This window comes from Petaurus breviceps, unplaced genomic scaffold (assembly GCF_028583685.1).
Source record: "Petaurus breviceps papuanus isolate PSGF00001 unplaced genomic scaffold, PetGlider_PUasm1.0 80, whole genome shotgun sequence".
Classification (NCBI taxonomy): domain Eukaryota; kingdom Metazoa; phylum Chordata; class Mammalia; order Diprotodontia; family Petauridae; genus Petaurus; species Petaurus breviceps.
The window spans coordinates 3,070,038-3,097,677 of record NW_027186540.1 but is presented as its reverse complement, the minus strand read 5'-3'; the positions used below and the strand labels follow the sequence as shown (position 1 = coordinate 3,097,677).

At 38.7% G+C, this 27,640-nt stretch overlaps 1 protein-coding gene across 40 annotated transcripts in view; it reads right to left on the bottom strand.

Annotated features, from left to right (window-relative positions):
- The window catches only part of LOC138175978 (CUGBP Elav-like family member 2), a 697,415-nt gene that overhangs the window by 45,902 nt on the left and 623,873 nt on the right, over window positions 1–27,640 (bottom strand). For all 40 annotated transcript variants that reach the window (XM_069106622.1, XM_069106621.1, XM_069106593.1 and 37 more), the window contains 3 exons: window positions 25,367–25,525; window positions 21,138–21,201; window positions 11,464–11,598 (listed from right to left, as the gene is read on the bottom strand). In XM_069106622.1, the coding sequence (XP_068962723.1) occupies window positions 11,464–11,598; window positions 21,138–21,201; window positions 25,367–25,525 (358 nt within the window). The remainder of the gene's footprint in view (window positions 1–11,463; window positions 11,599–21,137; window positions 21,202–25,366; window positions 25,526–27,640) is intronic.

Sequence of the window (27,640 nt, the reverse complement as noted above, 5' to 3'; positions counted from 1 at the left end):
AGAGAAGAGAAGAAAATGCAAGCAATATTTGAGTCCCATGGAGGGTTTTCTATGTAACCCAGATTGCTAAAAGGCAGATCTTCCTTGGGTTGTTATGGTCCCATGGCTTGGCAAAGGGCAAAAGATCATGAAGTGCAGATACAGATTTCTGAAGCTGTGCATGCCAGTCTCAATCTGTTTAAGCAGGCAGTCCAGCAGGGCTGCCTCCATTGTAAATGGCCAACCACAGACTTCTCTCGGGCTCCTTGCAGAGCCCAAATCCAGCACATTTCCTGAAATAAAAGCAAATAACTCTCCAAGGGCCTTGGTACATGACCCTGAATGGTGATAACTACAAGAAAACCCTGCTTGGATACTGTTATCTTGCTCCATTTAACCCAACAGTTCCATTTTGTCTTTGGTAAGTAGGCTATGTTGGTTTTGTAACCTCAAGTCAAATTTGAACTAATGTGGAAAATTCCCCTGTCAACATCTTCAGCAATGCCACAAACAGGAAGAACTGAGGGAAGAGAGAGTATTTTCACTTCATTTGTACTCGTGCTTAATGAAGGGCATTATTCTCTCTGAAATTAGTATTGGGACAAGATACTTGTGTGCCCAGGCAAGGTCTGAAAATTACCGTCTCCTTAATTTGAAAATTGTGTGTATTACTGTCTACAGGAAGCTTTCAGCCTTCACTATGGCCAATCAGTCAACAAACATTTATTTACTATATGTTAGCAACACCATAGATACAAAGAAAGGCAAAAACAGTTTTTGCCTTCCAGAAGCTCACATTCAAATAAAGAAAAAAATATGAAAATCACTAGGAATATATGGAGAAGGAAGATGATCTAGGAGGGGAAATTCGTATTAGCAGGGTGGGGGGGGGGATAAAGAAAAAGGTCTACAGAAGGTGGGATTTGAGATGAATCTTAAAGTAAGTCAGGGAAACTAAGAGGTTGACATGAGGAGGGAGAGCATTCCAGGCATGAGGTACAGCCAGGGCAAAGGCATGGAGAGAGGAGATAGCATGTCATATGTAAGGAGCCAGTGTACTTATCAGGTGATAAATACCTATATGTCATGGAGAGAAGAATTTTCTGGCATTAAAAATATGTACATTTATTTTAAAAAACCTACTATTTTTTAATAAGTGTCTTATGTTTCCTCTTATCCCTACCATGAAAGTGTTTTACCCTAGGCAGCTGCCTACCTTTCCTCTCACTATACATGGTTCTGTTTGAACTCTTTTGGTTTCCTTGTGTATGTATATTTTTAGGGGGGGTAGAGGTCAGGATCCATGCCTTAATCCAAAAATAATCCTATCTTGTACTTTAATAGAATCACAGAATATCAAAGGCCATCTGGTTTGTCCTATATCTGAACAAAAAATAAATCCCCTCTATGTAACAGTTACAGTCAAGATTACTTTTCTAATAATAATGGTAACTGTAATTTCTCTGTTTAAAGAGAATTCTAGTATTTTTCTAAGGAACTTGGAAATTCCAAAAATGTCTCAGTGAAGAGGGCCCAGGGAGCAGAGGATTGATCTCATTTCACAAATGTGAAAATGGAATTACAGATGAAATGACTTACCCAAGATCACACAGTCTCCTGACTCCTGCTCATTGCATTAGAATGAATACAAAGGAGAATGGCTATTGGAAGTCAGGCTGCCTGAACCCTTATCAGCTTCACCAGAGAGTAATGGGTGGCTTCCCTTCGGTACTCCTGAGACTCTTCTTCATTTCCATTCCAGGTATGCACTTACCTTTTCCTCCCCTCTAAGCCAATTTGATGTATGATCCAAATATCTTACTGTCCAATTATACAGGAATTTAAAGCCCAGATTCGACTGCTTATATGTTTTGAATGGCATGTCTGTGTCAGCATTTACCTTACAAAGGGAGCCTCTGGAGAATAGGGAGCAGGTTAATGGCATACTCTGGGTATATTACCTAGCTGAACTGGTCATTTCATTAAAAAATGCATTTTGAAGATGATGCTAAGAAAAATATATACTGAAGATGAGATGATAAGAAAAATTTTCAGATATTGTTATGAAACATGGTAGTTATGTACTATGTAGGGTGTCCCACATGGGACACCTTCTAGTTGAGGGATTTATTTTGAGACCTATGCAAGCAACATGAACATATAGTGAGTAAATATTCTGTAGATTTACTCAACTGTACATCCAAAAAAAACAAACAAACCCAGAAAAGATATTTAAGTAGTGTTAGTGAAAAATAATTGTATCCTAGCTACTACTCTCATTGAAAGAATAAAACAAAAGAAATGAAAGGAAGAATAAATCAACTAGAATAGTTTTGTCTTGTTTTTTAAATCCTACCAAAAAACAAAGGAACAAAGCATTGACCGAAGTCCTGGCTTCAGAATGCATGGCAGGGTATTCTGCCCCAAAGGACTGCAATAATCATAGCTCAGGGCAGAGGCAGAATTTACTTGCATAAAGCAAGTGGAGTGATGAGCCATAAATATCTCTGCCCCCTCAGGTGCGCAGCTTTATTAAGCTTTAAATTAGTTCAGGACTATTAAGGACTCCAGTCTGTTCTAGGTCAGGGGCGTCTCATAAACCATTTGAGGCCGCTCATCTAGCATTCGGAAGCCATGCTGTTGGCAGGGACTGATGCCCCTTTGGCAGACCAGGAAACTGTAATGAATTAGAGAATCAGCTGTGCTACTATTTGGACCAGCCAACTTCTGATTTTCTCAAACTTCTATCCTGGCTCTTCCAAGAAGCAAATACCAAGAGTATTGCCACCTTAAGCCTCCTATTCTGTACAAGTATCAGAATTCATCTGGGACAGGGGGAAGGGTTCTTTAAAAATTTTTTTTATTATTGTTTTGGTAGCTTTTAAAAAAATTCACAGTATCTCAAAAACAGGATAATATCCTTTATATTAAAAAAAAGGCCACTTATTAGAAAGGAAGATTGCTTGTCTTTTCCCTTTAAACAAAGGAAGAATTCCTTTTTCATAAATGGTTCTTTTCAGTCCCGAAATACCAAAAAATTACTGTATACTGGGCCCTCATATTTATATGCTTTCTCTGGGAAACCACAATGTAGAAGTGAGAGATTCACTCTGGACAGTACCAAACACAACTTTTTGTTCCACTAAATTTTACCCTACAGGTACACCAGAGCCAGGGGCTTCTTGTTCTTCTTCCTCTAGGAGAAGATTGTGAAACTCTAAATCGAAAAAGAAAGATAGACTGCCTTCTTGTCTAGATCTAACTAATAAAATGGTTTTTTTTTAATGTTAGAAATAAACAAAATGTGAAAACTTTTATAAGAAAGTAGGCATACAAGCCAGACTTCATTACAGCAAATTCCCAGGGGATGTCTGATTTATTTTGCCAAGCTGGAATTAAGTTATTTCAAATATTGCTTTAAGTAAGTGGGTCATTGGATGGGCTTGGGGATTATTTTCCTCATCCTAGGATTTCACTTATAGTAAAGGTTATTTACTGTTAGCTCTGTTAATGTTGGTTAACAGAAAGTGAAATGTCACAGCAATAAATCTTTCATGTGACCCCCAAAGTGATTGTAGTAAGAGACACACTTGGATACCACTTCTGGAGAGGAAGCAGAAAATGCTGAGAAAGACAGCTCACTTGCAAGTAACATGCTGTCAAGTCTCTTTTATCTGTGGCAATATGACAGCAAGGCTAATTCAAATCCACAGATAATCACGACACCTCATTTTAACACTTGCCTTTTATTCTGCCCCTCCCCCCAAGGGCTTATAAGAGTGGCTAGGGAAGAAGAAAAGAGAGAATTTCATTTCCCTTCTTGACAACTATGCATTGAAAAACAAAAACAAAAAACCCCAAAAAGGTGGGTAAGGGAGAGAATGGGGACCACAAGTTGAATAAACCACAAATTAAATAGCTTGCATCATTGAGATGACTGCTTTTGCAGATTAAGAATATTTTGTGAAGCAAAATGTGGCCTTGCTTCACTCACAGGGTAATACTAACAGATAAGGCACATCTCAAAATTCCATATTTGAGAGCAGGTGATTCTTTTAAAAATGAAATGGTCCTTTCAGTTGATCCAAGTGGAGAGAATACCACTTATTCTACAGAATGGCACCAAAGTAGTTTGCTAGTCAACCTTCACAAGATACATTCAAACGTGGATCTGTATTGATTCATTCTGAAGAAAGCTGTCAGCCTAGCCTATCCACCTACAAGTGATGGTTATTTTGGGGTCATCTGGGAACCAAATAAAAGACAGAGAGGTGGGTGTACTGGCCTGTAACAGAGTGTCACTATGACAGATTTGAACTGCTGACTGCAGAAATATGTACTGAACTGACCTGGGGTATAAAAAAGAGGCAGCTGTTAAAAATTTCTCTGTGAACACTAACTGCCACGGAGTCCTCTCTAGCTCGCAAGAAAACTCCCACATTTTGACAATTGAGGATTTGCTACAACACCTTTGATAAATAATATCTTGTGATTGGCCTTACTCTGAATTTTTTTTTTAGATAATTGCTTCCTACAGAAAATTAGGATGGAAAGGGGGTTCATTTTAAGCTTCATCTCAGGAATTTGGTTATAGATAGCAATTTGGGGTGAATAGAGAAAGGACTGAATGCAGAGTAAGGAAGAGCAGAGTTCAAATCCTACCTTGCAGATGTACTAGCTACGTGTCCTTTTAACTTTTTCTGCAAAATAGGGAAAATTATTATGACACTTACTGGTAGGGTCAGGGTGGCTAGGTGGTGCAGTGGATAGAGTGCCAGGCCTGGCGTCAGGAAGACCTGAGTTTGAATTTGACCATAGACATTTATTAACTGTGTCACCCTGGGCAAGTATTTTGCTGAACTTAGAGCATTCTATAAAGGCCCGTTGTTGTCGTGTTCCCAAAGAATCTCATTTTGAGATATTCATCTCATGTAATTCTCAAACAGCAATATGGAAAGAGTCTAGTACATTACTGAATAAATATGATAATCACAGGGCTGGAAAGTATATTTAGGGAATGCTGATTTCAATCAGGTCTACTTCTCACTTAACACTGACATTTAGACATATTTTGTAGTTTGCAAAGTGCTTTACATATATGATCTCATTTGACACCCATGACAATTCCATGAACTAAGTACCATAACTATATTACTTTTATTAAACAAATGACTAAACAGAGGCTGGGAGGTTTTGACAGCTAGGTAGTGCAGTGGACAGAGGGCCAGGCCTAGAGTCAGGCTAAGTCATCTTCCTGAATTCAAATCTGGCCTCAGATACTTACTAGCTGTGTGACCCTGGGCAAGTCACTTAACCCTGTTTATCTCAGTTCTTCATCTGTAAAATGAACTGGAGAAAGAAATGGCAAACTACTCCATTGTCTCTGCCACGAGAGTCCCAAATGGGGTCACAAAGAGCCAGACACGATTGAAACAACTGAACAATAACAGAAGAGGTTAAATGGCTGCCCATGCTAATGTAGCCAGTAAGAGTCAAAGGTAGGATTGAGCACTCATGGCATTGTACTATACAGCTGAACACCTTGGGATCTTGCCTGGATAATTCCACACTTTTCTAACTTCCTACAATCTCTCCCCAATCCTTTTTCTCCTACAGGCTACTGCTAGATTCATCTCGTTAATGAACGGTTCTGATCGTGGCAGTTATCATCAGTGGTTCTCTAATGTCCATTAAATAAAATTCAGATTCCTTAAACTGTCATTCAAAGTTATCCACAATCTGGTTTCAACCCATCTTTCTTGACTTAGCTCAAATTACTTATGTCATCTCCATGCTTCATATTCTAGTCACACTGGATTATCTAGTTTCTGGATCATTTCCCATGCTTATAAACCTCCATACATTTGTCCATATAGTCTTGCATATCTAGAATACCTTCCTGATTATCTCTTTTTCTTTCCATCCTTCCAGACCCAACTCAATGCTTCTTCTTTCTTCATAAGTGCCCTCAGTACAGAAACTACATTTTTTTTTATCTTTGTATCTCCCTCAATGTTACAGTAGGCACTCAGTAAATATCTGTTACAAGAACTGAGATTCCACAAACTCTCTAGTTATGGCATTTCTATTGTATTAAATGAGGAAGAGTGCAGGGTGGCTAGGTGGCGCAGTGAGTAAAGCACCGGCCCAGAGTCAGGAGGACCTGAGGACACCCACACATACACCAAAAAAAACCTAGCTGTGTAACCTTGGGCAAATTACTTAACCCCAATTGTCCTTCAAAAAAAAGCAATAAATAAATAAGGAAGAATGGAGAAAAGGAATACACATTTATTAAGTGACTGTGTGCCAGACACCAGGCTAAGTATTTTATAATTAGTATTTCATTTGATCCTCATAAAGGCTCTGGGAGGCATATGCTATTATGATCCCCATTTTACAGTTGAAGAAACTAAGGCAGGGGAGGCTAGGTGGCGCAGTGAGTAAAGTGCTGGCCCCAGAGTCAGGAGGACCCGAGTTTGGTTTTAGCCTCAGACACTTCCCGCACCCCCCCCCAAAAAAAAACAAAACAAAACAAAAACTAGCCGTGTAACCTTGGCCAAGGTACTTAACCCCAATTGTCCTCCAATAGGCAAAAGAAGAAAGAAGAAGAAGAAGAAGAAGAAGAAGAAGAAGAAGAAGAAGAAGAAGAAGAAGAAGAAGAAGAAGAAGAAGAAGAACAAGAACAAGAAGAACAAGAAGAAGAAGAAAGAAGAAGAAGAAAGAAGAAGAAGAAACAACTAAGGCAGACAGAGGTTAAGTGACTTTTCCAGGGTTGTAGAGCTAGTAAGTGTCTTGAGTCCAAATTTGAAGTTGGGTCTTCCAGACCCAATGCTAGAGCCCAGTGCTTTATCCAATGTGCTGCCTAGCTGCTGAGAACCAAGACATCATGGTACAATGAAAGGAGTACTGGATTTGGAGTAAAAAATAAATTGGGTTCAAATCCCAGCTCTGCCACTTACTAACTGTGCGACCTTAGGCAAAATTACTTAATCTTTCTGGGTCTTGGTTTATCTGTAAAATAAAGGAGTTGAATGAGATGACTCCTAAGGTCATTCCAACACCAATTTATGGTCCTTTGGTTTCCCAGGGGAAAAAAATAAGAGAGAATCAACTTTCTTTGTTCCTTGCTTGTCACAATTATTTGCACTGGGCAAGCTGATATGCCTAAACCTGGTCAGGAAATTATTCAACTTCTTTACCCAGTCTCTCTCCCCCTCCCCTTACAAGGCAATAGAGACAAATGGCTTTTTGGTAAATGAATCACCTCCCTTCTTATAGAGTGAGTGTCTCTTGATACTTATGAGTTTACCCAGAGAATATAAATAGATAAAATAAAGGGTGATGAATGAATAAGTATGAATGATAATAAGATATAAGAATGGCAAGCAAGAAACTCCAAAATGTGAAGGTTACAGGATGATTTCTTCTGTAGATAACGGTTTTCTATTGCTTATTTTGTTGCTAAGCTCACTGTTGGTCCCCCCCCCCCCCACTAAACTGTGAAACTGCATATGTATGCATAAAATCTATAAGTTGAAATCACTCATTTGCCATTGCTATGGTAGGTTTGACTGGCATTAAATCACATTCAGTCTTTGTTTTCTAAGCTCGGATAGCTGGAAAGGAACTCTAACCATTTACTTGAAAACTGACATACAGGAAGCATCTCAAAGAGGCAGAGAATACTATAAAGCTGGTGGGGAGGGGGGGAAGTATTACCTACAGTTATGTTAAAGCTATTTGAAAAGTTAAGTACTTCACATGCACAAACCCTGGAAAAAATATCACCCCCACATAGTAAAGTGCCTTCTACCATCCAAAGAAATTATTTATGAGTCTTGTGTATACCTCATTGAATCTCAACCCAGAGAGGTAAATGAGGAACTTTAAAGCACCCTTATTTTAAAAAAGAAGGAAGGGGCAGCTAGGTGGCGCTATGAAGAGAACACTGGCCCTGGAGTCAGGAGAACCTGAGTTCAAATATGGCTCAGACACTTAACACTTACTTACTCGCCCTGTATCCTTGGGCAAGTCACTTAACCCCAACTGCCCTACCTTCCTCCCTCCAAAAAAAAAAAAAGCAAAAAATTAAATTAAATTAAATTAAAAAAAATAAAAAAGAGAGAAAGCTCACCAGGAAGAGGCAATATACTAGATGCAACCATAAATGATATAGACTGAAAATTTCCCCCTCCCCCTTTTTTGAGACTTGGTTTCCCTACCTCTCCTGGGCTGGAAGTATAAACAGTCATTCCTAGACCCCCATCCCATTGTTGATGAGTGTGGGAGCTTTGACCTGGGCCAGTTCTCCTACTTAGGCAGTCTGGTAGCTCCTCTTTCTCAGAGGCTCACCATACTGGTCCCAGACTTGACGTGGACATTCTATTGACTTAGTCCATCACAGCTCAGAGCTCCCAAACTCAAGTGACCCACCAGTCTCAGCCTTGTCAGCAGCAGAGGAGATTTACAGGCACCATGCCCAGCAAAAGATCCCAAAGAAATATACTCAGATGTGGTTGCAACACTGCTGTCATTCATAGCTCTCAAAATGCTTTAGGAAAACACACCTACTAATCTTCACACCATCCCCCTAAGCATAGATCGGTAACTGATCATTATTTCTTCTCTCAGGTGTAACAACACTTATACAATTGTTTTTTTTTTTAAATATTGAATCCCAGCAACCCATTCCTCAAAAACAAGTTCAAATTTGGGTAAGAAAAAAAATGACCAAAGAATTAATTAATGAAATAGGAGAGATTAATGTAAATAAAGGAAACAATTATCATATCAAACTATAAGACAAGAAAGTTGATTAAGGAAGCTTCAAAAGACCTGTGAGAAACTCATGAAAGGCATAATGTGCATTTACCTGGTTTTTATTCTTTCATGATTTAATTTTCAGTTTTATTCACTACCATCTGATAATTGCATGAAACAGTTACTCTAACCATGGGCAATTTAAACAATTTAAATTTTTATTTCAAGGCCATGAGACAAAAGAACCTATTTATTGCCTGAGGGGATTTTTACAAAAATGAAAGCTTAATCTTTCATGTTTTTTAAGCAAAGGCTGTTTAAAATCATTTATAATAGTGCTTTAGGGAGACTTTTCCTGGGCATGCAAAATTGAAATTATAAATTTACAATTATAAAAAAAATTAATAGTTTGGGGGATTGCATTGTCCCTTTCCTTTCTGGATGAATTTGGCTGCAGCTTAAGAAGTGGTATTAAAAAAAAAAAAAACCAAAACCCAGTAACAGATTTAAAACTACAGAATCCTCAGGGGGACTTAAAAAAAAAAAAGAGGTCGCAATGCCATTTAACAGTTCCACTGGGTCATCTTAATGGTAAAGTATTTAGCTCTGTTTATTTGTTTTTTAAAATAAATAATGGCATTAACCTGAAGAGCTGTTTCAAAGTGGAATATTTTATATAAAATCTCCTGGACTCACTGGAGATCCAACCACATTTTCTGGGGCTTTGACTTGGCCCCTGATGGAAATTAGACAAACAATTTACATTCACTTAAACACCACATTTTTTAGTTACACTTAAGAAAAATAATTGAAATGCAGATTTAAATTGTTTCTGCTACTATAGCTCAGTTTTAATGGGAAATACTTTCAGCTATTATGTAGGGCTTTCCTACACAAAAGAGAGAAAAAAAAATCACTTACAATAATACTCCAGTTAACAGAATACACAGAAGGATAGAAAAATTACTTCGAGGTTAAATTGAAGGATACTTTACCAGGGTGGTTTTTCAGTTAATGGAGAAGAGAAGGAAGGAAGAACATTTTCCTTTTTCTGTCGTCTCAGGAAAAAGAGATATGTTCAAACAAACACAACTACCATCAAAATCCTTTTCCAATTCAGTACTTTTTGATAGGAAAGTTGTTAGGTCAGGTCACAAAATATTTAAGTATCATCCCTTTTGGACAATAACTACCTTATGCTGTGGAGTGAAATGAGCAAAAGAAAATGGCCTTAGAAAGGGGTATCTCAGGTCATAGAAGACTTAGAAGGCTCCTAAAGATGCCTTGAACTAGAATATAGTATCTACACTGGTGATTCTTAATCTTTAAAGAACTGTGGCAGTCTTTTAGTATTGATTCTGATTCTCTTGAACCTCAGGCAATAAATAGGCCAGGGTCTTCTGTTCCCAAGGATGCTACAGATTGAAATAAAGCATGCTGGGATGACTAAAACAGTTAACTCAACAGTCAGAAGAGGGTTTAAAAAAATTTGTCTCCTTTTTAAAAGGAATCACTCACGGCATGATCCTGTCAGCCCTGTCTTAACACTGGGTTGCTATTCTGGGCACAAAAAGGGGTGAAGCCACACTTAAAGGTCTAGAAAATTCAGGAAGGGGAAAAGTGAGAACTTTTTGCATATTTATGTAAACTCCTGTGTCTGAGCATTGGCTATGTCAGCATATAACTGGTAAATAGCCAGGAAGTGAGAAAAAGGGCATTTCCTTTTATGATAAATGAGCAAAGTTTTTGAGGGAAAAAAAAAACTTACAAAGATGCATTTGAGTATATTTCTATAGTGCTTTAATGTTTATGAAGTTTTACACTCACTAACTCTTGTAGATGGATAGTGCAAGTATTTGGGTTCCTTGAATAAGTTGCTAAATCAAGTTTTTAGGTTTTTCTTTCTTTCTTTTTAAAAAATATCCCTGTTAGCTCAGAAATCTAAGCTCCCATGATCCTATTATCCCCATTACAGAGATAGGAAACTGAGGCTCAGAGAGGTTAAAGGATATGGCCACAATCACTGTGGCAGAATCTGGATTTGAATTTGGAGGTCTAACTTGAAGTGCATTGCTCTTTTATTCTTCCACAATAAACTTTGCTACAACAAACCCGGAAGGTCGGGCTGGAGTGGGAATCACATTAGAATGAATTGAGGCCTTACAACAGAATAAGGACATAAGAAATGATTTTTTTCTTAAAAAATTCTCCAATACACTGAAAAGTATGCCCATTGGAATCTGTGCATGGAATTTTAAAGACAGAAAGAAGAGACAGTTGAGGTAAATTTAAGAAGAACCTAATATAGTTGATCAATAATTCAATCTCCAAAAAAATAAATGGAATTTAAACAAAGCTTGGGGGGGTGGGGAGGGCGAGGATTTACAGGAAGAATAGTATGTTTTATAAAAGTACCTTGGGGCAATGTCAGACAATACTCTTTTGGACTCTGGGTGCCAGCTAATACTGTGAATCTTTGAATTTATAAGCTTTGGACCTCTCTTTCCTGTGTATACTTCCCTCTTTAAGATTTTTTTGGGAAAAAACCCAACAAACTTTTTTCTTAAAACAAAAGAAAACATAGCGTTCCTTTCCCATGTGGTTTCTTAGCTATCCACCAGAAATGCTCATCCTGGGATAAGTGAGTGGGCAACATTTGTTTTTGGACATGTGGTGGCTCTTTTCCTTGCAAAAATTTGGAATTAGAGGGATTTCTCTTACCAGGACTCGTGAGGGCTCCCAGGGCACTACTTGTTGTGGAGAGAGGGTTTGCATTGGTGGTAGTAGCTGAGGTTTGGGCAGCAGCCGCAGCAGCAGCTAATGTTGCCAGATTCTGTAACTGTAAAGCGTTCATGCCTGTGTGGAGAACAAAAAATAGTGTTAGCAAGACACTTATGGTTAAGAGAGATTCAACTTCTTTGGGCAAGAGGAAGAGACAAGGGGAGAGACCATCTCCCTCTCTCTCTCTGTCTTTTCTTTCTTTCTTTCTTTCTTTCTTTCTTTCTTTCTTTCTTTCTTTCTTTCTTTCTTTCTTTCTTTCTTTCTTTCTTTCTTCCTTCCTTCCTTCCTTCCTTCCTTCCTTCCTTCCTTCCTTCCTTCCTAATTAATATTGCCAGAGCTCTCTAATCTTTTCATTGGAGATGTTACCTGATCTGTCCCTGGTTCCTGAAGTTCCCTTCCATGAAGTTGATTAGAGGAAAGGCCTTTGAAAACTTTGAAGCGCTATACAAATGTGACTCCTTTCCATAGATCACGGCCATTCATGTTTGCCCCAACTACTAGAGCTTCTCTTTCACATGTTATAGCCTCATCCCTCATCCTCACTGACCTGCTTATAGGATATTGCTGAGTGAGTATCTTCACTTCTGGGACAGAAATAACAATAGTAACTAACATTCATATAGCACTTTAAAGATTGAAAAGCAATGTATGGTTCATTTTATCCTCATGACAACCTTGTGAAATAGATGCCATTATTATTTTTATTTTATAGCTAAAGAAACAGGTACAAAAAGGGTTATGGAACTTGCCCAGGGTCACACTAGTAAATGTTTACACTAGTAAATAGCTAGTAAATGTCTGAGACTGGATTTGAACTCAGTTATTCTTGGGTCCAAGTCTGTAAGTCTACCTAATATGCTACCTAGGAAAAAAACAGCAACAACAATACTGTGTGATATTATTATTTGCATCTTACATAGGAAGAAACTGAGGCTCAGAGATCAGAAGTTATTTGCTTGTGATTATGTCATTAGTAAGTGGCAGATCTAGAACTCACAGTCTCCTAAGTGAGGGCTATTTTCACTTTTACTGCATTAAGAGGGGGATGCCAGTTCTATTTGCTTTACATTTTAATCTTGGGTAAGTTTCTAGGGTTACCTTCAGTTATATGTAGACGAATAAATACTTTGCACAAAGGTGTTTTCAACCTAATCTGGAGAGCTCATGGGACTAACAGGATGCATGTGTAAGCCTATGGTGTAAGATTATAAATACACTCTGTAAGACAGAGTGAGGCCAAATGGTCCATGAAATGATGGAATCCGGTCCTCATCTTCATCGTACAAAGACAAATCAGTCACTTATGCATAAAACGCTACCGCATTTACCTCCCTAACACTACTTAAGGTCTTTTCTACTTTCTCAAGGTAGTGATATTAACTTCCTTCTCTAACCCCTGCATGAACCCCTGCTATTAGAGGTCATGGATTTGAACTTTTCAACATTCTCATATTAACACACATATTAACCCTTCTCCATACTGGTTATGCTGTTATGGCTAGATTTCTTCCAATGTTGAACTCTGACAGCATAGCATTGACTTGGGCATTTGGGGTTGGGGCAGGGATGGAGGGAGAGAAAGGAGAGATACAATCAGTGCCACTGAAGATCTGTAAGATATAGTCCTTGGGCCAAGAACAAAAGAAAAATAGTACCTTCCCTTATTCTGTGTCTCAAGACTAGCATAAATCCCTTTACTTGGTTCACTGGCAGGTTCCACACCACTCATTAGTCCATGCTAGTCAGTTCCCAGTTACCTGTAGTCTTAGCTGAACTTTCTGGTACAACATGTCAAAGAGATGAGTATAGCAGAACAAAATGGGGGAAAATGTGCAGAAGTTGCTAGAGCTCTTAGTGAGTTTATACAAAGTAAGATAAGTGACCATCTATATGTTAAAACCTGGATATTCTGGATTCAGAGAGTGGGGGAAGGACAGAAATATAGTCCCTTCATTCTTCCCTACATTTTCTCTATCCATCCATGAAAATTAAAATGTATTAGCTCTGAGTCCAAAGCCTTTTATCACTGGGTAAGAATCTTAAGTGAAAGGTACAAGTAGTACCATTACTCATTTTTTCCCTCAAGGTTACCTGCACTTCCTGATAGCAGATGCATTAGGGTCTCTCTTTGTGAATATAGATGTACCAAAAGGATTTTTGGACCCTCTCAATCTGAGCCTCAGTTTCTTCTCTCTATATAATGGGGATAATAGAATCATACGAACTGAGATTTCTGAGTTTTTCCCTTCAAGTAAAATATGTCATTCTTTCTGTCTAGAGTCCATTTGGATTCACCTTACTGAAAATATCAATACTTAATCAAATTCCTAAGAGGCGATATACTGTTCTGAAGTCCTGTTATTTGATCCTGGTCAAAAGCCTATCACTATTTCTAAAGAGAAACTTCAAGTTCAGAATAGATTAAGGTGACAGTCAATCTAAGAACAGGAACATTCTTTTTGTTAAAACAATCAAAAGCAGTATCTTTTTCTCTACCCTTGACTGGACTGAATGGCCCCAGGAAGACTGGGGTACGCCTTCCAATATTAACATTTCTACAGTTCTGGATGGTGAAGCAAATCCCAAGATCGAACTCTGTACTTGTTTTGATCTAGACTCTGGAAGTTTATCTTAAGATTCATAATTGTTACAAAAATGTAAGTAAAAATGCTTTGGGTCAAAAAGAATTTCAAGAAAGGGGAATAAAATGTCCTTGGTGTATTCTTATTCTCTCTCTCTTCCACATGCACCTCTCTCTCTGTCTCTCTCCCTGCTGCTCTAATCATGCTTGTATAATTAATAAATTTGTCTCCTCTAAGCTTATGACAAAAAATTCAGAGCACTGAGATCTTATTCCCTAAAATAGAAGGAACCTTAGAAGCAATCTAGTCCAATCTCCTAATTTTCTAGATTAGGAAAATGAGACCTGAGATATCCAGATGCTGAGTCCAGTGCTCTGTCCTCTGACTGACTTCTTAGTTCTTTCTATCAGACATACTCTGAAAAGGTATATGAAAAGAATCCATATACCCCAGTGTTCTAGAGTTCTGACAGGCCTGGGCTTCTCTTACCATCTTACCCAAGTCTTTCTCATTTTGTATAATTTTTCAAGCAATTTTTTGAGTGCCAGGAATGAGGAGAGAAGGAGAGAGACAGAGACAGAGAGTGAGCCGGAGTGGGGGGGGGGGAGGGAGAGAGAGGGAAAGAGGGTGAGAGAGAGAGAGAGAGAGAGAAAGAGAGAGAGAGGAAAGGAGGGAGGAATTCCTCAAGGAAAGAAAATTTTGTAAAAAGTACAAGAAAAATCATCTAAGAAAGCTTTCCAGGTTGAATGACATCATTCTATATTCTCATTCCTCATGTCTAAGTAGGTCATCCTCCTTAAGTAAATCATTCTTCTCTATTTCACCACATTATCTATTTCTTTTGTACCAACAGTCTCAGAATCTCCACTGTTCCCTCTTCAGGGACTGAGAAAGCAGCTCCCCTTTACTTACTAAATCTGAATTATCTCTCTGTAGAAAAGATTCAATCTTAGGGTGGGGGAAGGTGCCACAAGTAGTCAAACAGCCTCACAATAGATAACTGCTGCCATTATTTCCTTTGGAGTAGTGTCCTTTCCAGCTCTCTAAAACGTACATATGTATATGCAGGGTCCATTCCTGTTCCTTTCCTACCCTTTAACCTCCTTCCTTGGCAGTTTACTTTCTACTTACTTTCTACCAGTAACACTTTCTGTCTCTTAACTACTGCTACACAAAAATTCTGAACACCACACACGGAGTGGTAGTCACTATGGCTGTGGAAGCCCATACAGCAAATGACTCTCTTTCCAGGAGAAAGAAACAAAAATAATTCCTGAAAGTATGCTCATCCTGGGAAGAGCACCTTTTTAAAATGAGAGACAGTATCCTTTCCGCCTTCTGAGCAAGAAATTGCTACGGTTCTTAGGAAGTTGACAATATTAGAAAAGAAAAATGGATTAAAAAAAATCAGATCTTGCAGGTTAAAACGTTATAATGAATTTCACCTGAGTGCTGATATCAATTTGGCAAAAAGTAATAAAGGAGTTCAGTTTTTCTTTAGTTATTTGGCAAATGGAGGAGGAGGAAACCCTTTACGAAACAATGAAATTAGGTACAAAAACAGTTGCACATTATTCTTGGTTGAAACTTAAAGTTTTTTTTTTAAAAATTATTTATAAGGAGAAGGGCATGAAAATTTAATTTAATGTTCACCTTAGGTAATTTTGTGTCTTATTGTTCATAGCAATTACCATAAATCTGCATATCAATAAGGAAGAACAGATGTCAGTTGTTACAAGTGCTTGCCAATCAGGTCTGTTAAAAAGTGACAGATGGGTGGTTATAGAACATTCTCATAAGGCCTATTAGTACATTGGTAGGAAATTTCTGTAGTATTGGACTGTCACAGATAAAGTTCTGTAAAACAGGGGGATAAGTGAGTCCAAGATTCTACTTTGTCACTTTGGGTACTGTCCCCAGCCGTAAGCCTCTCAGATCAGGGCGGAATATTGTGTCTTTTCTCTCTTCCACTCCCTTCCCACCCCCATTTCCTTCTTTTCTCAACTTGTTATACTGCTACATTCCTTTTGGAGAACCGATACTTACTTTTATCTTGTTTGAGGAAGTTTGCTATTTTCTTTTAAAAAAAAATCAAGTTTTCTCATCATGAAATTTTTTTGAGTCTTTAATTCCCCTCATTCTAGAGTAAAGTGTGGTCTGCAGACCCCTGCAGGTCTCTGAGACCTTTTCAAGGAGTTCGTGAGGTCAAAATTATTTTCATAGTAATACTAAGATGATTCCATTTTTAATACAGTAAACATCTATAGGTATACCCCCACATAAACAAAAGCTCTTGGGAGGGGGCAGCTCAATATTATTTAAGAGCATACATAGGTCCTAAGATAAAAAAGTTTGGGAACTGCTATATCAAAGGATGCTTACTGCTGAGGGAAGACCTTTTCTGCTTTACCAAGTATCCTTCTCTTTACTGATAGCTCCAGAATCGCTGTTATTCATTTAACAAGTTTCTTCTCCTTAGCCCCTCCACCTCCCAACCTGCCTCAAGTTCATACATTTCGAGTTGGTTTCCAGAGTTTGGTGGATGCAGCTTTCCCATCAACATTTCTGGCCTTCTATTTCCTAGGAGCAGTACTGGAGCCCAAATATGGCCAAGGTTGTGACTCACATAATAGACAGACAACTTGGTACTTTGCTTCGGGCCAGCTTCACTGCAGTTTAGTTTACCAGGCCTCAGTTGATGGTTAGCTGCAAAATCACCTGAAAATGCTGAATCAGATCAGCCCAGGTTTGGGGTTTGGTTAGAAGGGTGGCATAGAGACAGGTAGGCTGGGTGTGGTAGCCTGAGGCCGGGAAGGGGTGGCACAAGCTATGGTCATGGGAAGGGATTCAGGTCAACTCTCCCATTAACAGGAGAGGAAAGAGTGACCCAGGGAGATGACAGGAGCACAGATTTAGATCTAGGAGAGACCTCAGAAGTTATTAGTATCCTTACTCTCATTTTATTTAGGAAGAAACAGAGGCCCCAGACTGGAGTGATTTATCCAAGATCACACAGGTTGGCATGAAATGGCATATTCGTGTTTTTTTTTTAATACTTATATAGCATGTTCCTAACACTTTCCCATGAGATAAAACATGTTATAAAGAAATTAAGCAACAGAAAAGTCAGAGATAAAATCAAATCCCTGCCTCCCCAGAATCTTAGCCAGACATCACAAGCAGGGAGCTTTTCGAGGTTTCAGAAATTCCAATAAACCAGACATCAAAGCTGCTTGAGAAATGGGAGAGTTTGTAGCAAGTTTTGTTTTGTGAGGGGGCAAAAAGAATACCTCAAAAGAAATATAAAACTAATAAATAAAAGTACCTAAAAGCTTTTGGTTCACAAAGATTTGATTTCAGCCCATTTTCTACTTTTAGGTTCTATATTTAATATATGTTCCCCTTTTCACCAAACAATAATGGAGGTTTAAAGTTAATTATGAATAGAAAGGGCAATAATGAGATTGAGGGAAAAACATATCTCATGTCTCTTGATTTTTATTGATACAATTACTTAGTGTCTTGTCATTTAAAAATTATTTTCTTCTTTCTATGATTTTATTTTCTACCCAAACAGCAAAGTGCTTTACTGCAGAGGAACTAAGCATTTTACACCTTGCTTATAAACCTTTCAGTCTCCTGAAAGATACACCATTCCGACATGAAAGCTTGCATATAACAAAAATACTGTTGGCTTCAAAAAAGACATTTTACTTTCTTTGCTGAAATTCTCCTGGCTGAACCGACCCCTTAAATTTTATACATTGCATTCCATTATGTAGGTGCTTACTGAATTGAACTGAACATATATGCCCCCTTGCCATCATGTATCAATAATCAATATATATTTCTCTTCCTTAACAACCTTATATTTATTTGAATTGATTCCTTTTGTATTTATCCTATTTATACTGATACATGTTTTCATTTATTTATGTACTGGCTGTCTCACATGAGAGACTGCAGTTATATTCTTTGAGAGTGGGGATTGTTTTACGCCTTTCCTGCCTGTGCCGCAAAGCCTCTGTCTCTTCCAAAGCACCACTTTCTTTGGTTCCCTCCACTGGTACTTCTCTCTCCCACAAATTACTTTATACATAATTACATTGTATTTATTTAGATTTATTCTTTTCATAATTATTTTGTATATTCCTAACAGATGCACTTGTCTCTGTTAGAATGTAAGCCCTTTGTGCATTGGTATTGTTTCATTCTTTGTGTTTATACCCCCAGTGCCTGGCACAGTGGTGGGCAAATACTAGGTGCTTACTCATTGCTCAGTTGCTTGCTCTTCCAGGTGCCTGGTACTGTGACCTAGGTGTGCCTTGTTTCCACAATGTTATTCATCAGACATCAGTATGTCTTAATAGTGCCCCGACAGTTAAATCTGAGCTCTGAAGAGAAGCCACCTGAGCAGCTGTATTAAGCCCAATACACAATGAAGTACCAAGTCTGGGAGAGAACCTGTGTCTCTCTTGCTACAGTCATCACTAACCCACAAGACTGACCTCCAAGGACTGGTTTATCTTTAGAGGCAAAGTAAAGAATTATACCTCACTTTGCAGCTTTTTAAGAGGATGCTAGGAGTTGGAACATGTCCAACTTTCTCTTATTAGAAAGCAAGGACCAAAACACCAACACTTACAATATTCAAGAAGATGCTCACTCTGTAATCCTTTGTGGGAAGGATGACCCTTCTCTTAGTAGAAACAACTGAGCAGAGCTGTAGCACCTACAGCCCCTTTCGCACCATTTGGAAAGTATAGAATGATGAGAGCTGATTGACGACTGTACTGCATTTGATTTCACAGCCTATTGAGATTCAGTTTATTGAATTTAAGATGTTTGAGGTTCAAGAAAGGCATATTCTGGAAGGCCCAGAGCAAACACAGAGTGGCATTAAATTAACCATCTGCTCAGCAGCCTGGGCATGAAGTGAAGGAATTGCCTTATGGAATAACTCCTCTAGACAAACGCAGTATTTAAATGAGCACATGAGGCATGCAAGTGCTAATGATCTGACCTGTAGTTGGCGAGGTAGAGGAGCACAGCATCCTAATGCAGAATGACATGCCATTGGACCCATAGGAAATAACACCCTTGGCAGGAGCGTCAGGACCCAGTGACCTTCTCTGCATAATTCAAGTGTGGCAGCGGAAGCACCAGGTCATCCCACCAGGAAAACCCCTAACATTGGACCTAGGAAGAGCCAGGCTATTGGAGGAAAACTAACCACGCTAATAGCAGCAACAACACACCTGACCTATGCTCTGGATCACGTGCCCTCCTATGTTGGAAAACTCCCCTCACGTGTTCTCCTGTCGCCTCTCTAGTCCACTCAACAGAACTAAAAAGATATTCGATATTAAATATGATTTTGGGCTCCAAGGCCAAGTTCCCAAGCTGCAGGACAAGGATGCTACTGAATGACTCTTGTTCATTTCATCACATTAAGATATGTTTTTCTGATGGCTCAAATGCTAAGAGCAGAAATAATGCAATAGAGAGTGTAGACTGAGCTGGCAGGTTTCAGGAACGGAGATTCATTCAGCAATATTGTCATCCACAGGCCAATTTAGATGGTCAGACAACAAATTAATATTCGTCTGTGATGCTACTGCAATCATGGCATGCTGGAATTGAACACTGATGGGGAGAAACCCATCTATACTCATTAAAAGTCTTTCAAGATTCATTCAAAGTGAAACAGGCTGAGGCCAAAGACACGATTTTTTTTTTTTTTGAGGAAGGAGAAAAAGAAATGAAGGAAACAGGGCTTTTTTTTTTTTTTTTCCTGGGGTGGGGAGGAGGGTAATGATGGATAAAAAAGCTTGGCCTTTTATTCAGGGCATTTAGGTCTTGTTTCATTGATTCTCTGTGTCCATGATTAAAATAAACTGAATCTGCTTTTCACATACCAAATTCTGTCATCTCTCTCCCCCGCCCCTTTTGAAATCAAACAAGGAAAAAGCTTTCTAACTGCTTTTCGCGGCAGGTGTAATGGGCATTGGTGTTCTGATTTATTGCCCACACTGCCTTCGTTGGCGTCACGTTAAGTTAGGATATCAGCATGGAAGGTCACACAGTGGGAGTGACCTTTTACTAATCACTACACCTCAGTTAGTACCGGCACAGCTCATTACCAAAAGAAATCCTTCAGCGAGCTAGCTTTCAAATACAGTCACACTTTGATTTTCTAGAGACCAAAGATTATACTTCGAGATAAAAGCTTCTGTTGCACAATTCTGTCAACCCGGGTACTGGAGTCCAAAAAGGCATCTAGTTAATTGTCTGTGGTTATCAAGGGATTGCAAACTTGTATCAAAGGTAGGTCTGTAATCTTGGCTTTCATTAAGAAGGTCAGAACATTTTTATTGACTGCCTATTATTAAAATGTTGGAGGGCTGTCATTAATTTGGCTGTCAGGATATAGAAATCTTGTTGGAAATCCCTCCGTAATCCTAAAGTTGCTTCGTTGCTGCTGGTAGAGGATACAACTAAGGAGACTTCCCAATTTGTGACCGTAATGAATTTGAGATTTAAATGCCCGAGGTGAGATCAACCCCAAAGCAGGTCCCAATTTAAGTGCCTAATAATAGTGAAGATTTCTATGGTGCTTCAAAGTTTACAAAGCACTTTCCTTACAACCCTGTGGAGAAGGCAAGGGGAGGCAAATGTGATTATCTCAATTTTCCATGTTGTCACTGGGGTCCCTTTCATCAGTGGGCTCCCAGAAATCTGCTCCATACAGATAAAGACACTGAGGCTCAGAGATAGTCATGGACTTGCCTGTGGTCAGAGAGCTAGTGAATGCTGAAATCAATTCTGATTTCCTTGTCTAAATCTAGCATTCTTTCCATTACATCAAACTGATATCCTGACTGGTAACAAATCAAATGTTTTTCTCTATTTCATCTCTCAGCTTGCTTGCTCTGTCCTCTTCTCTAATCTAAAGACCATTAATGATTAAGATCCCACAGGGTCTCAGAAATTACCATATTACTAGAAGTCAAGGCATGTTTTTTGACTTACCAGCCATTTGCTGAATGCCACTGAATGCACCCAGGTTACTGGAGGAGGTTGCCTGTTGCAGAAGCTGCAAGTGAAGAATACATGGTCATAAAAATAATACAAGAAAAGCTGTTGTTTGTTGTTTCAGTCACATCCAACTCTTCATGACCCCAGTTGGTGTTTTCTTGACAAAGATACTGGAGCAAAAATTGCCATTTCCTTCTCCAACTCATTTTACAGATGAGGAAACTAAGGCAAACAGGGTTAAGTGACTTCCCCAGGGTCATACAGCTAGTAAGTATCTGGGGCCAGATTTGAAGACAGGAAGATGAATCTTTCTGATTCCAGGCCCAGCATCCTCCCCACTGTGCCACTTCGCTCCCCGCAACAAGAAAAATTTTGTTGTTGTTGTTGCTGAGTCATTTCAGTGATGTCTGACTCTTTATGACACCCTGCCCCCCAAATATGGAGCCACAGAGTTTGGCACTAAGCGCCTTCCAATTGAAACTGAGTATGTACATATGCAGTTTCCTTTACTCTTACATATTTGTCTATTGTTGCCTATTGATGGACTGCTGGTCCCTGGAGTCGGTACGGTAAATCCATATTAATGTCTAATCTCTATTAAGAAACACACTGACACTGGGGAAACTCAATAACATGGCTGCTTTAAAACAATTAATCAATTTACTCTTTTTAACAACCAGGTGTTAAATCTATTGAAATCAACATAGCGTGACTAATTATAACTCTCTATAGTCTAGTAGTTACCATAACTCATCTCTGTCAATCAAGGTCCATTCCCCTAATCCCCTCATCTTCCCTCCCAGTTTAGATTCCTCTGTCACTCTGTGAAGACAGATTTGCTGGTTAATGGGTCACTAGAAAAGCACCTGTACAGACCAGCTACACACAGACACATGCACACAAAGAAACTGTGTCAGAGAACTTAAGAGCTGAAAGAGACCATAGGCACAGATGATCCAACCCTTTAACTGATCAAAGGTGAGGAAACAGAAGCCTGGAGCCTAGTCCAACATTGGTTGATAGCCAGAATCTGAAGCCAAGTTCCTTGGCTCCAAAGTTGGTGCTTTCCCCACCATACCATATTACCTGGTTCTATGGGTCATACTTTTAAAATCAGTGGCCTCTAGTGGTATATAGTAAAGCCCATTTTATTGGTCAGAACTCTGGAGAAGTTGCTTCTGTGCCCGAAGCAATGGATTATAAATATCTCAGAATCTTTGCAAATAACATAATGTATCTGTGAGGAAGCCTCCAGAGGTTTCTGGAGAGTTTTTACAAATGATTAATTTTCCCTTGCCCCCATAGAAGAAGCTACAGATACATACAATGATGCATATGTATATACACAGTATATATGTATATAGACACATATATGTGTATACATACACACATGCATGTTTGTGTGTGGGGTTCTGTTCATGTCATGCCTAAAGTACTGGTTGATTTGACCAATCTAGAACAAATATAGATGAACTTTAGTGATTTAAAACAATCATTAAAATCAATTGTTTGCTCCATTTATCAGTTTACCTAAAAATGGTGGATGCAAGGTAAACACAGTTTATGTGTTTTATATGTATATGAAGCCTAAGCATATATGAAAGATTATTCCTATCCTTTTAAGTTAAAAAAATTTATACCTAGAAATAACCACAGATTCACTCAATTCAGTAATTTTAAACTTATGATTCTGGTGTATTTGGTGGGCCATAAAATCAACTGAACATTTAAAAATATTTTCCAGGATTTTACTTAGAGCTCTGTAAAACATACTATAGAGAACTAATATCCCCTGGGTGAAGTTTGGATACTTACAGTTTCTTGAGACATAATTTTTAAGTTGAATATGTATCAAGAACTGCCACATTTTATTTAAAAGTTCCAATAATATACAGATATACCATCAATCTAATCTATAGTTTTTGATATGGAAAGGCCCTGAGAGATCACTGAAATCACTCCCTCCCTCCCCCCCCAATTTTTCAGATGAGGAAAACAAAGCCTAGGAAAGAAAAATGATGTGCCTAAGGTCACAAAAATGTGTTTGTATACTCTATCTATGTATTTATCTATAAATGCTTTAAAGATATAATCAAAACTATGTTATAATTGAGAATTTGTGTGATGCTGATCAAGGTAATCAAAGGCACTCTGTCATGCTGTAAAGCTCCTGCATGTTGGGGAAACCTGACAGCAGGGATTCTTGTGTTTTGTGCTGTAGACCTCTTGTTGAAGCTTGTTGAAGCCTATAAACCCCTTCTCAGAATGTTTGTTGCCTATATGCATAATTGAAGGAAACACTAAGATTCTGTTAAAGGTAGTGAAAATAAAAGATGCATTTTTTCCCCCATCTAAGTTCATAGACCCCTTGAAATCTACCAATGGATGCCACCTTAAGAATCCCTCTACCTTATAGGGAAGCAACCTTTGAGAACAGGATTTCATGTATCTCCTCAATGGAATCCCAAATGTTAATTATTTCTCATGGTATACTAGGCAAGTGTATTTAACTTCTTTGGGCCTGAATTTCTTACTCTGTGGAAGAAGACAGACTAGATGATCTCCTTTGAAATTTTAAACCCTGTTCCCTAATCTATTCTTCACATTTTTGCCTGTGCAATCTTGCTCATACTTTTCCATTAAAAATACTATAACTCTTCATTATGTACACAATGACATGTAACATCCTTAGCCTGACAATCAAGGCCCTCTACAATTTGAGCCTAACCTATCTTTCATGACTTATCTTATGCCATTTGTTTCAAACTGGACTACTCATTCATTTTATATTCCCTTGTCCTTGTACCTTTTACCACATTATTCCCTAGCCTTCATTACCATCTCTGTTGCTATTGTTCAGTCATGTCCGACCCCATTTGAGGTTTTCTTGGCAAAGACATTGGAGTGGTTTGCCATTTCCTTCTCCCCCTCATTTTACAGATGAGATAACTGAGGCAAAAAGGGTTAAGTGACTTATCCAGGGTCACACAGCTAGTAGTATTTGAGGCTGGATTTGAACTCAGGAAGATGAGGCTTTCTGACTCCAGGCCTGGCACTCTATGCACTGCACCATCTAGCTGTCCCTGCTCTGCCCTTATTCAAAGTTTAACTCATGAGGCAGCTTCTCTTGGAAACCTTCCCTGCTGTCCTTCACCCACTCATGATCTCTTCCTCCTCAAATTTCTAATGGTACTTTGAACTTTTCAACTGCACTTATTCTATTACAATAGAATATAAGCTTCTAGTGGTCAGGAATTGGGTCTTGTTCCATCCCACTCTGTTAAATTTTAAAAACTGAAAGACAGGATGGTTTAATGGAAAGGAAGATGGGAATTCAAATCCTGCCTCTGACACTAGGTGGCTAACCTTGGGCAACTGACAATCTCAACTTCTGTTTCCTCATATGCAAAACACTGATTATAATATTTGTACTACCTGACAAGGGTGTTGGAGGGAAACTGTTTCAGACAATGCAGCTTTTTGCCATTTCCTTCTCCAGCTCATTTTATAGATGAAGAACTGAGGCAAACAGCGTTAAGTGACTTGCCCAGCGTCACACAGCTAGTAAGTGTTTTTGGCCAGATTCAAACTCATGAAGACAAGTCTTCCTGATTCCAGTCCCAGTGCTCTCTCCACCCCATTGCTCCACCTGGCTGCCCGCCGATTTTTAACATGGCGCTGGACAAAGTCACGCCATCTTTGTAGACAAGCTGGAAACTTTCGAGCAGGGTCTTTCTTTTGCATCCCTGACAAAAAGCAGGCTTATTGACTCGACTCAATAAAGTAACTTTATAGTCAGAAGAGCTGTCTTACAAATGGAATGATTTATTTCTTTGTGAGGTAGTGAGCTTTCAGGGAAATAAAGGTTCAAGCCCAAGCTGGAAGGCTTCCTTATTTGGGATGCTGTAGAAGTAATTCCTGAATGAGGCAAGTAAGGTTAGAATTTAAGGCCCATTCAGATTCTAAGAAGCTCAGAGATACTGCCTCACCTATATAATACATGAGCCGACTCTTGTGCCAATGATTTAAAAGTACCATGGTGCCCAGTTTAAGAGCTTTAACAATCTATCAAGAATTGGACAATTGTTTTGGGTACAAAATATGAACAAGACTCCCCCTCCAAACTTCTTGGAGTGACCAAGAGGAGAAAAAAAGCAATCTTAAAGTACATGGAGGGGTTGAAGGACTTGCGATGTCGAGAGACCATGCTTCTGTGCACTTACCGCCAGGTACTGTGGGGTGAGTCCACCCAGGCCTGTCAGGTTCCCCCAAGTGGCAGTATTGAGCTGTTGCATCTGTTGTGCCAACTGCTGTTGAAGACGCCTTTGTTCTTTGTCCTTCTGGGTGTCAGCAAACTTCACCACAATAGGTGAAGAACAGCCCTGTGGTTGGACACATTGGAAAATGAAGAGGAAGTTATGCTACAGAGGGACACAGTTGCTACTCCTCAGGTAGATACTACTACAGAGTTACTGCTCCTTGAGTAGAGGGATCTGGGATCTCTCTAACCTGAGTTACAGTGGATGGGCTGGGCTGGAATCTTCCTGAGGCCCCAACACTAACTGGAACTTAATAGAGCTCATGCCCAAGTTTCTTCCAGAACTGTGGGATGGATTCTTTTTCTCTCTTTATTGAATGCTGTCTCTGTCTGTCTCTCTCTGTCGTTAGCCTTTTTCAGGACTCTCAGAGACAACAGACCTTATCAGCGTTCTTTAATTAAGTTTCCTGACTTAGAGTCTTACAGATGGCCTCATCTCTTCGTATGTTTCTATATTACAGTGTGGGGCACATAGTAGGTGCTTAGTAAAAGTTGATTGATTATCAAATGATTCCCACAAATCAACCAAGGACAAAATTAAGAGGTGGAATTGTAACAAGAATGAAAAAATCTCTCATGCATTTAATTAATTCTTAGCTCCCCATTTGTGTGTGTATTTTAGAATTAAAAGGATTTTATTCTAAGTACATCAAAGTAGCAACACATTGACAGGTTGATCACTGAAGATCAGGCCATTTTTACGTGTTTAGGGTCATGAATTTTTGAGTACTAGGATCCTGACAGTCACCAGATCCAGAGAGCAGTGGCAAAGGGATGTGGTTTTCATTTTAGGAATGTGTAAATGGAGGAAAGAACTATTGAAAGAGCAGGAACATGTGACTTCTCTTTTTATACAAAATAGCTTGCTGATGGCCATAAAACCTTTCCTCCCCTTACCATATCATATCCACCCTAATTGCCATCACCAGAGCTGAAACACAAAAAAGATAGATTCTTAGTCAACTACATTTCATGCAGTAGGAGAAACAATAGATTTTCCCCTTCTTTTCTAAGCACATCCCACCATTCTAGGAATTTCTTCAGTAGAGTTCTATTTCTCTACTGTAATAAAAGAGATTTTGAAAGGAATAGGGATATTAAGTTAGAGAACATCCTAATATGATTTTACATTTGATAAAAGCATCAAGGAAAATACAACAATACCATCTCATGCTTGAGATATTTTGTTCCTTCTTGATCATCTTTTTAAAAATTAGCAGTTTGGAAAATAGTCAGCAGGGCTACATTCTTCCATTTCTCCTGTCTTTAGTTAGCCTGCACATTCCATCAAAATTAAATATTTCATCTTGCTTAAAGTAAAAAGAAGAAATTCCATTCAAGCCATTAAGTAAAGCAGTTTTTTTGGTAATAGATCTCTCCTTCTCTCTCCTCAAAATTTTTAAAAATGAGTTTTCCCCTTTTCCTCCTCAGAAAACAAACTTAAATTCCCTTTTCGGATCACCTTGAGTGGATACTGGTTTGCAGCTTGATATCGTAGTTAGTACACGTGGGGTACTCATTTCTCTTTCAAAGAACAGTATGGAATTTGAGGAAAATGTAAGAAAAATGAGGTGGCTCTTGCAATGTTCTGCTTCTAGCAAATCATCACTCAGCCCAAGAATCCTGAATCACAGTTAAGAATGCTGAATGTCAGTAAATTACATAAAAACAATATCGCCACCATTTTTTAATCTATAACTCATTTTTTGTCATCTCCTCCATACTTCACCACTTTGTCACTTTCAAAACATTCTGAACATGGAAATTATACAGCAAAGTGGTTTGGTATGGGAATAGGGATGCTCCTGCTGTGTCAGATTTGTTCCATAACAAACTGGAGCATCTCCTTCTAATGCTAAGTCTGTTGTTGTTTTCCTTTTTTAAATACTACAAAAATGACCTATAAGCAAAAAAGTAGACCAGTGATCGTGGCTTTTAAAATGACTTGCTAAAACAAAGAGGGGTGAGGGGGAAGGGAGGGAGAACACACAATACAGAAATTAATAATTTCCTAGGACTCATTCTTTTTAAGCATTAATGTCCTCATCATTGTGAGTTCGGATCTCACTTTGAAAATACATCTTAGTCAATGATGCGTGGCAAAGTACTGAAAATAATGAAATAAAAAAAAATAACTTTGGTTCCCTGACCGAAACCTGATTTCCTAATGCATAATTTC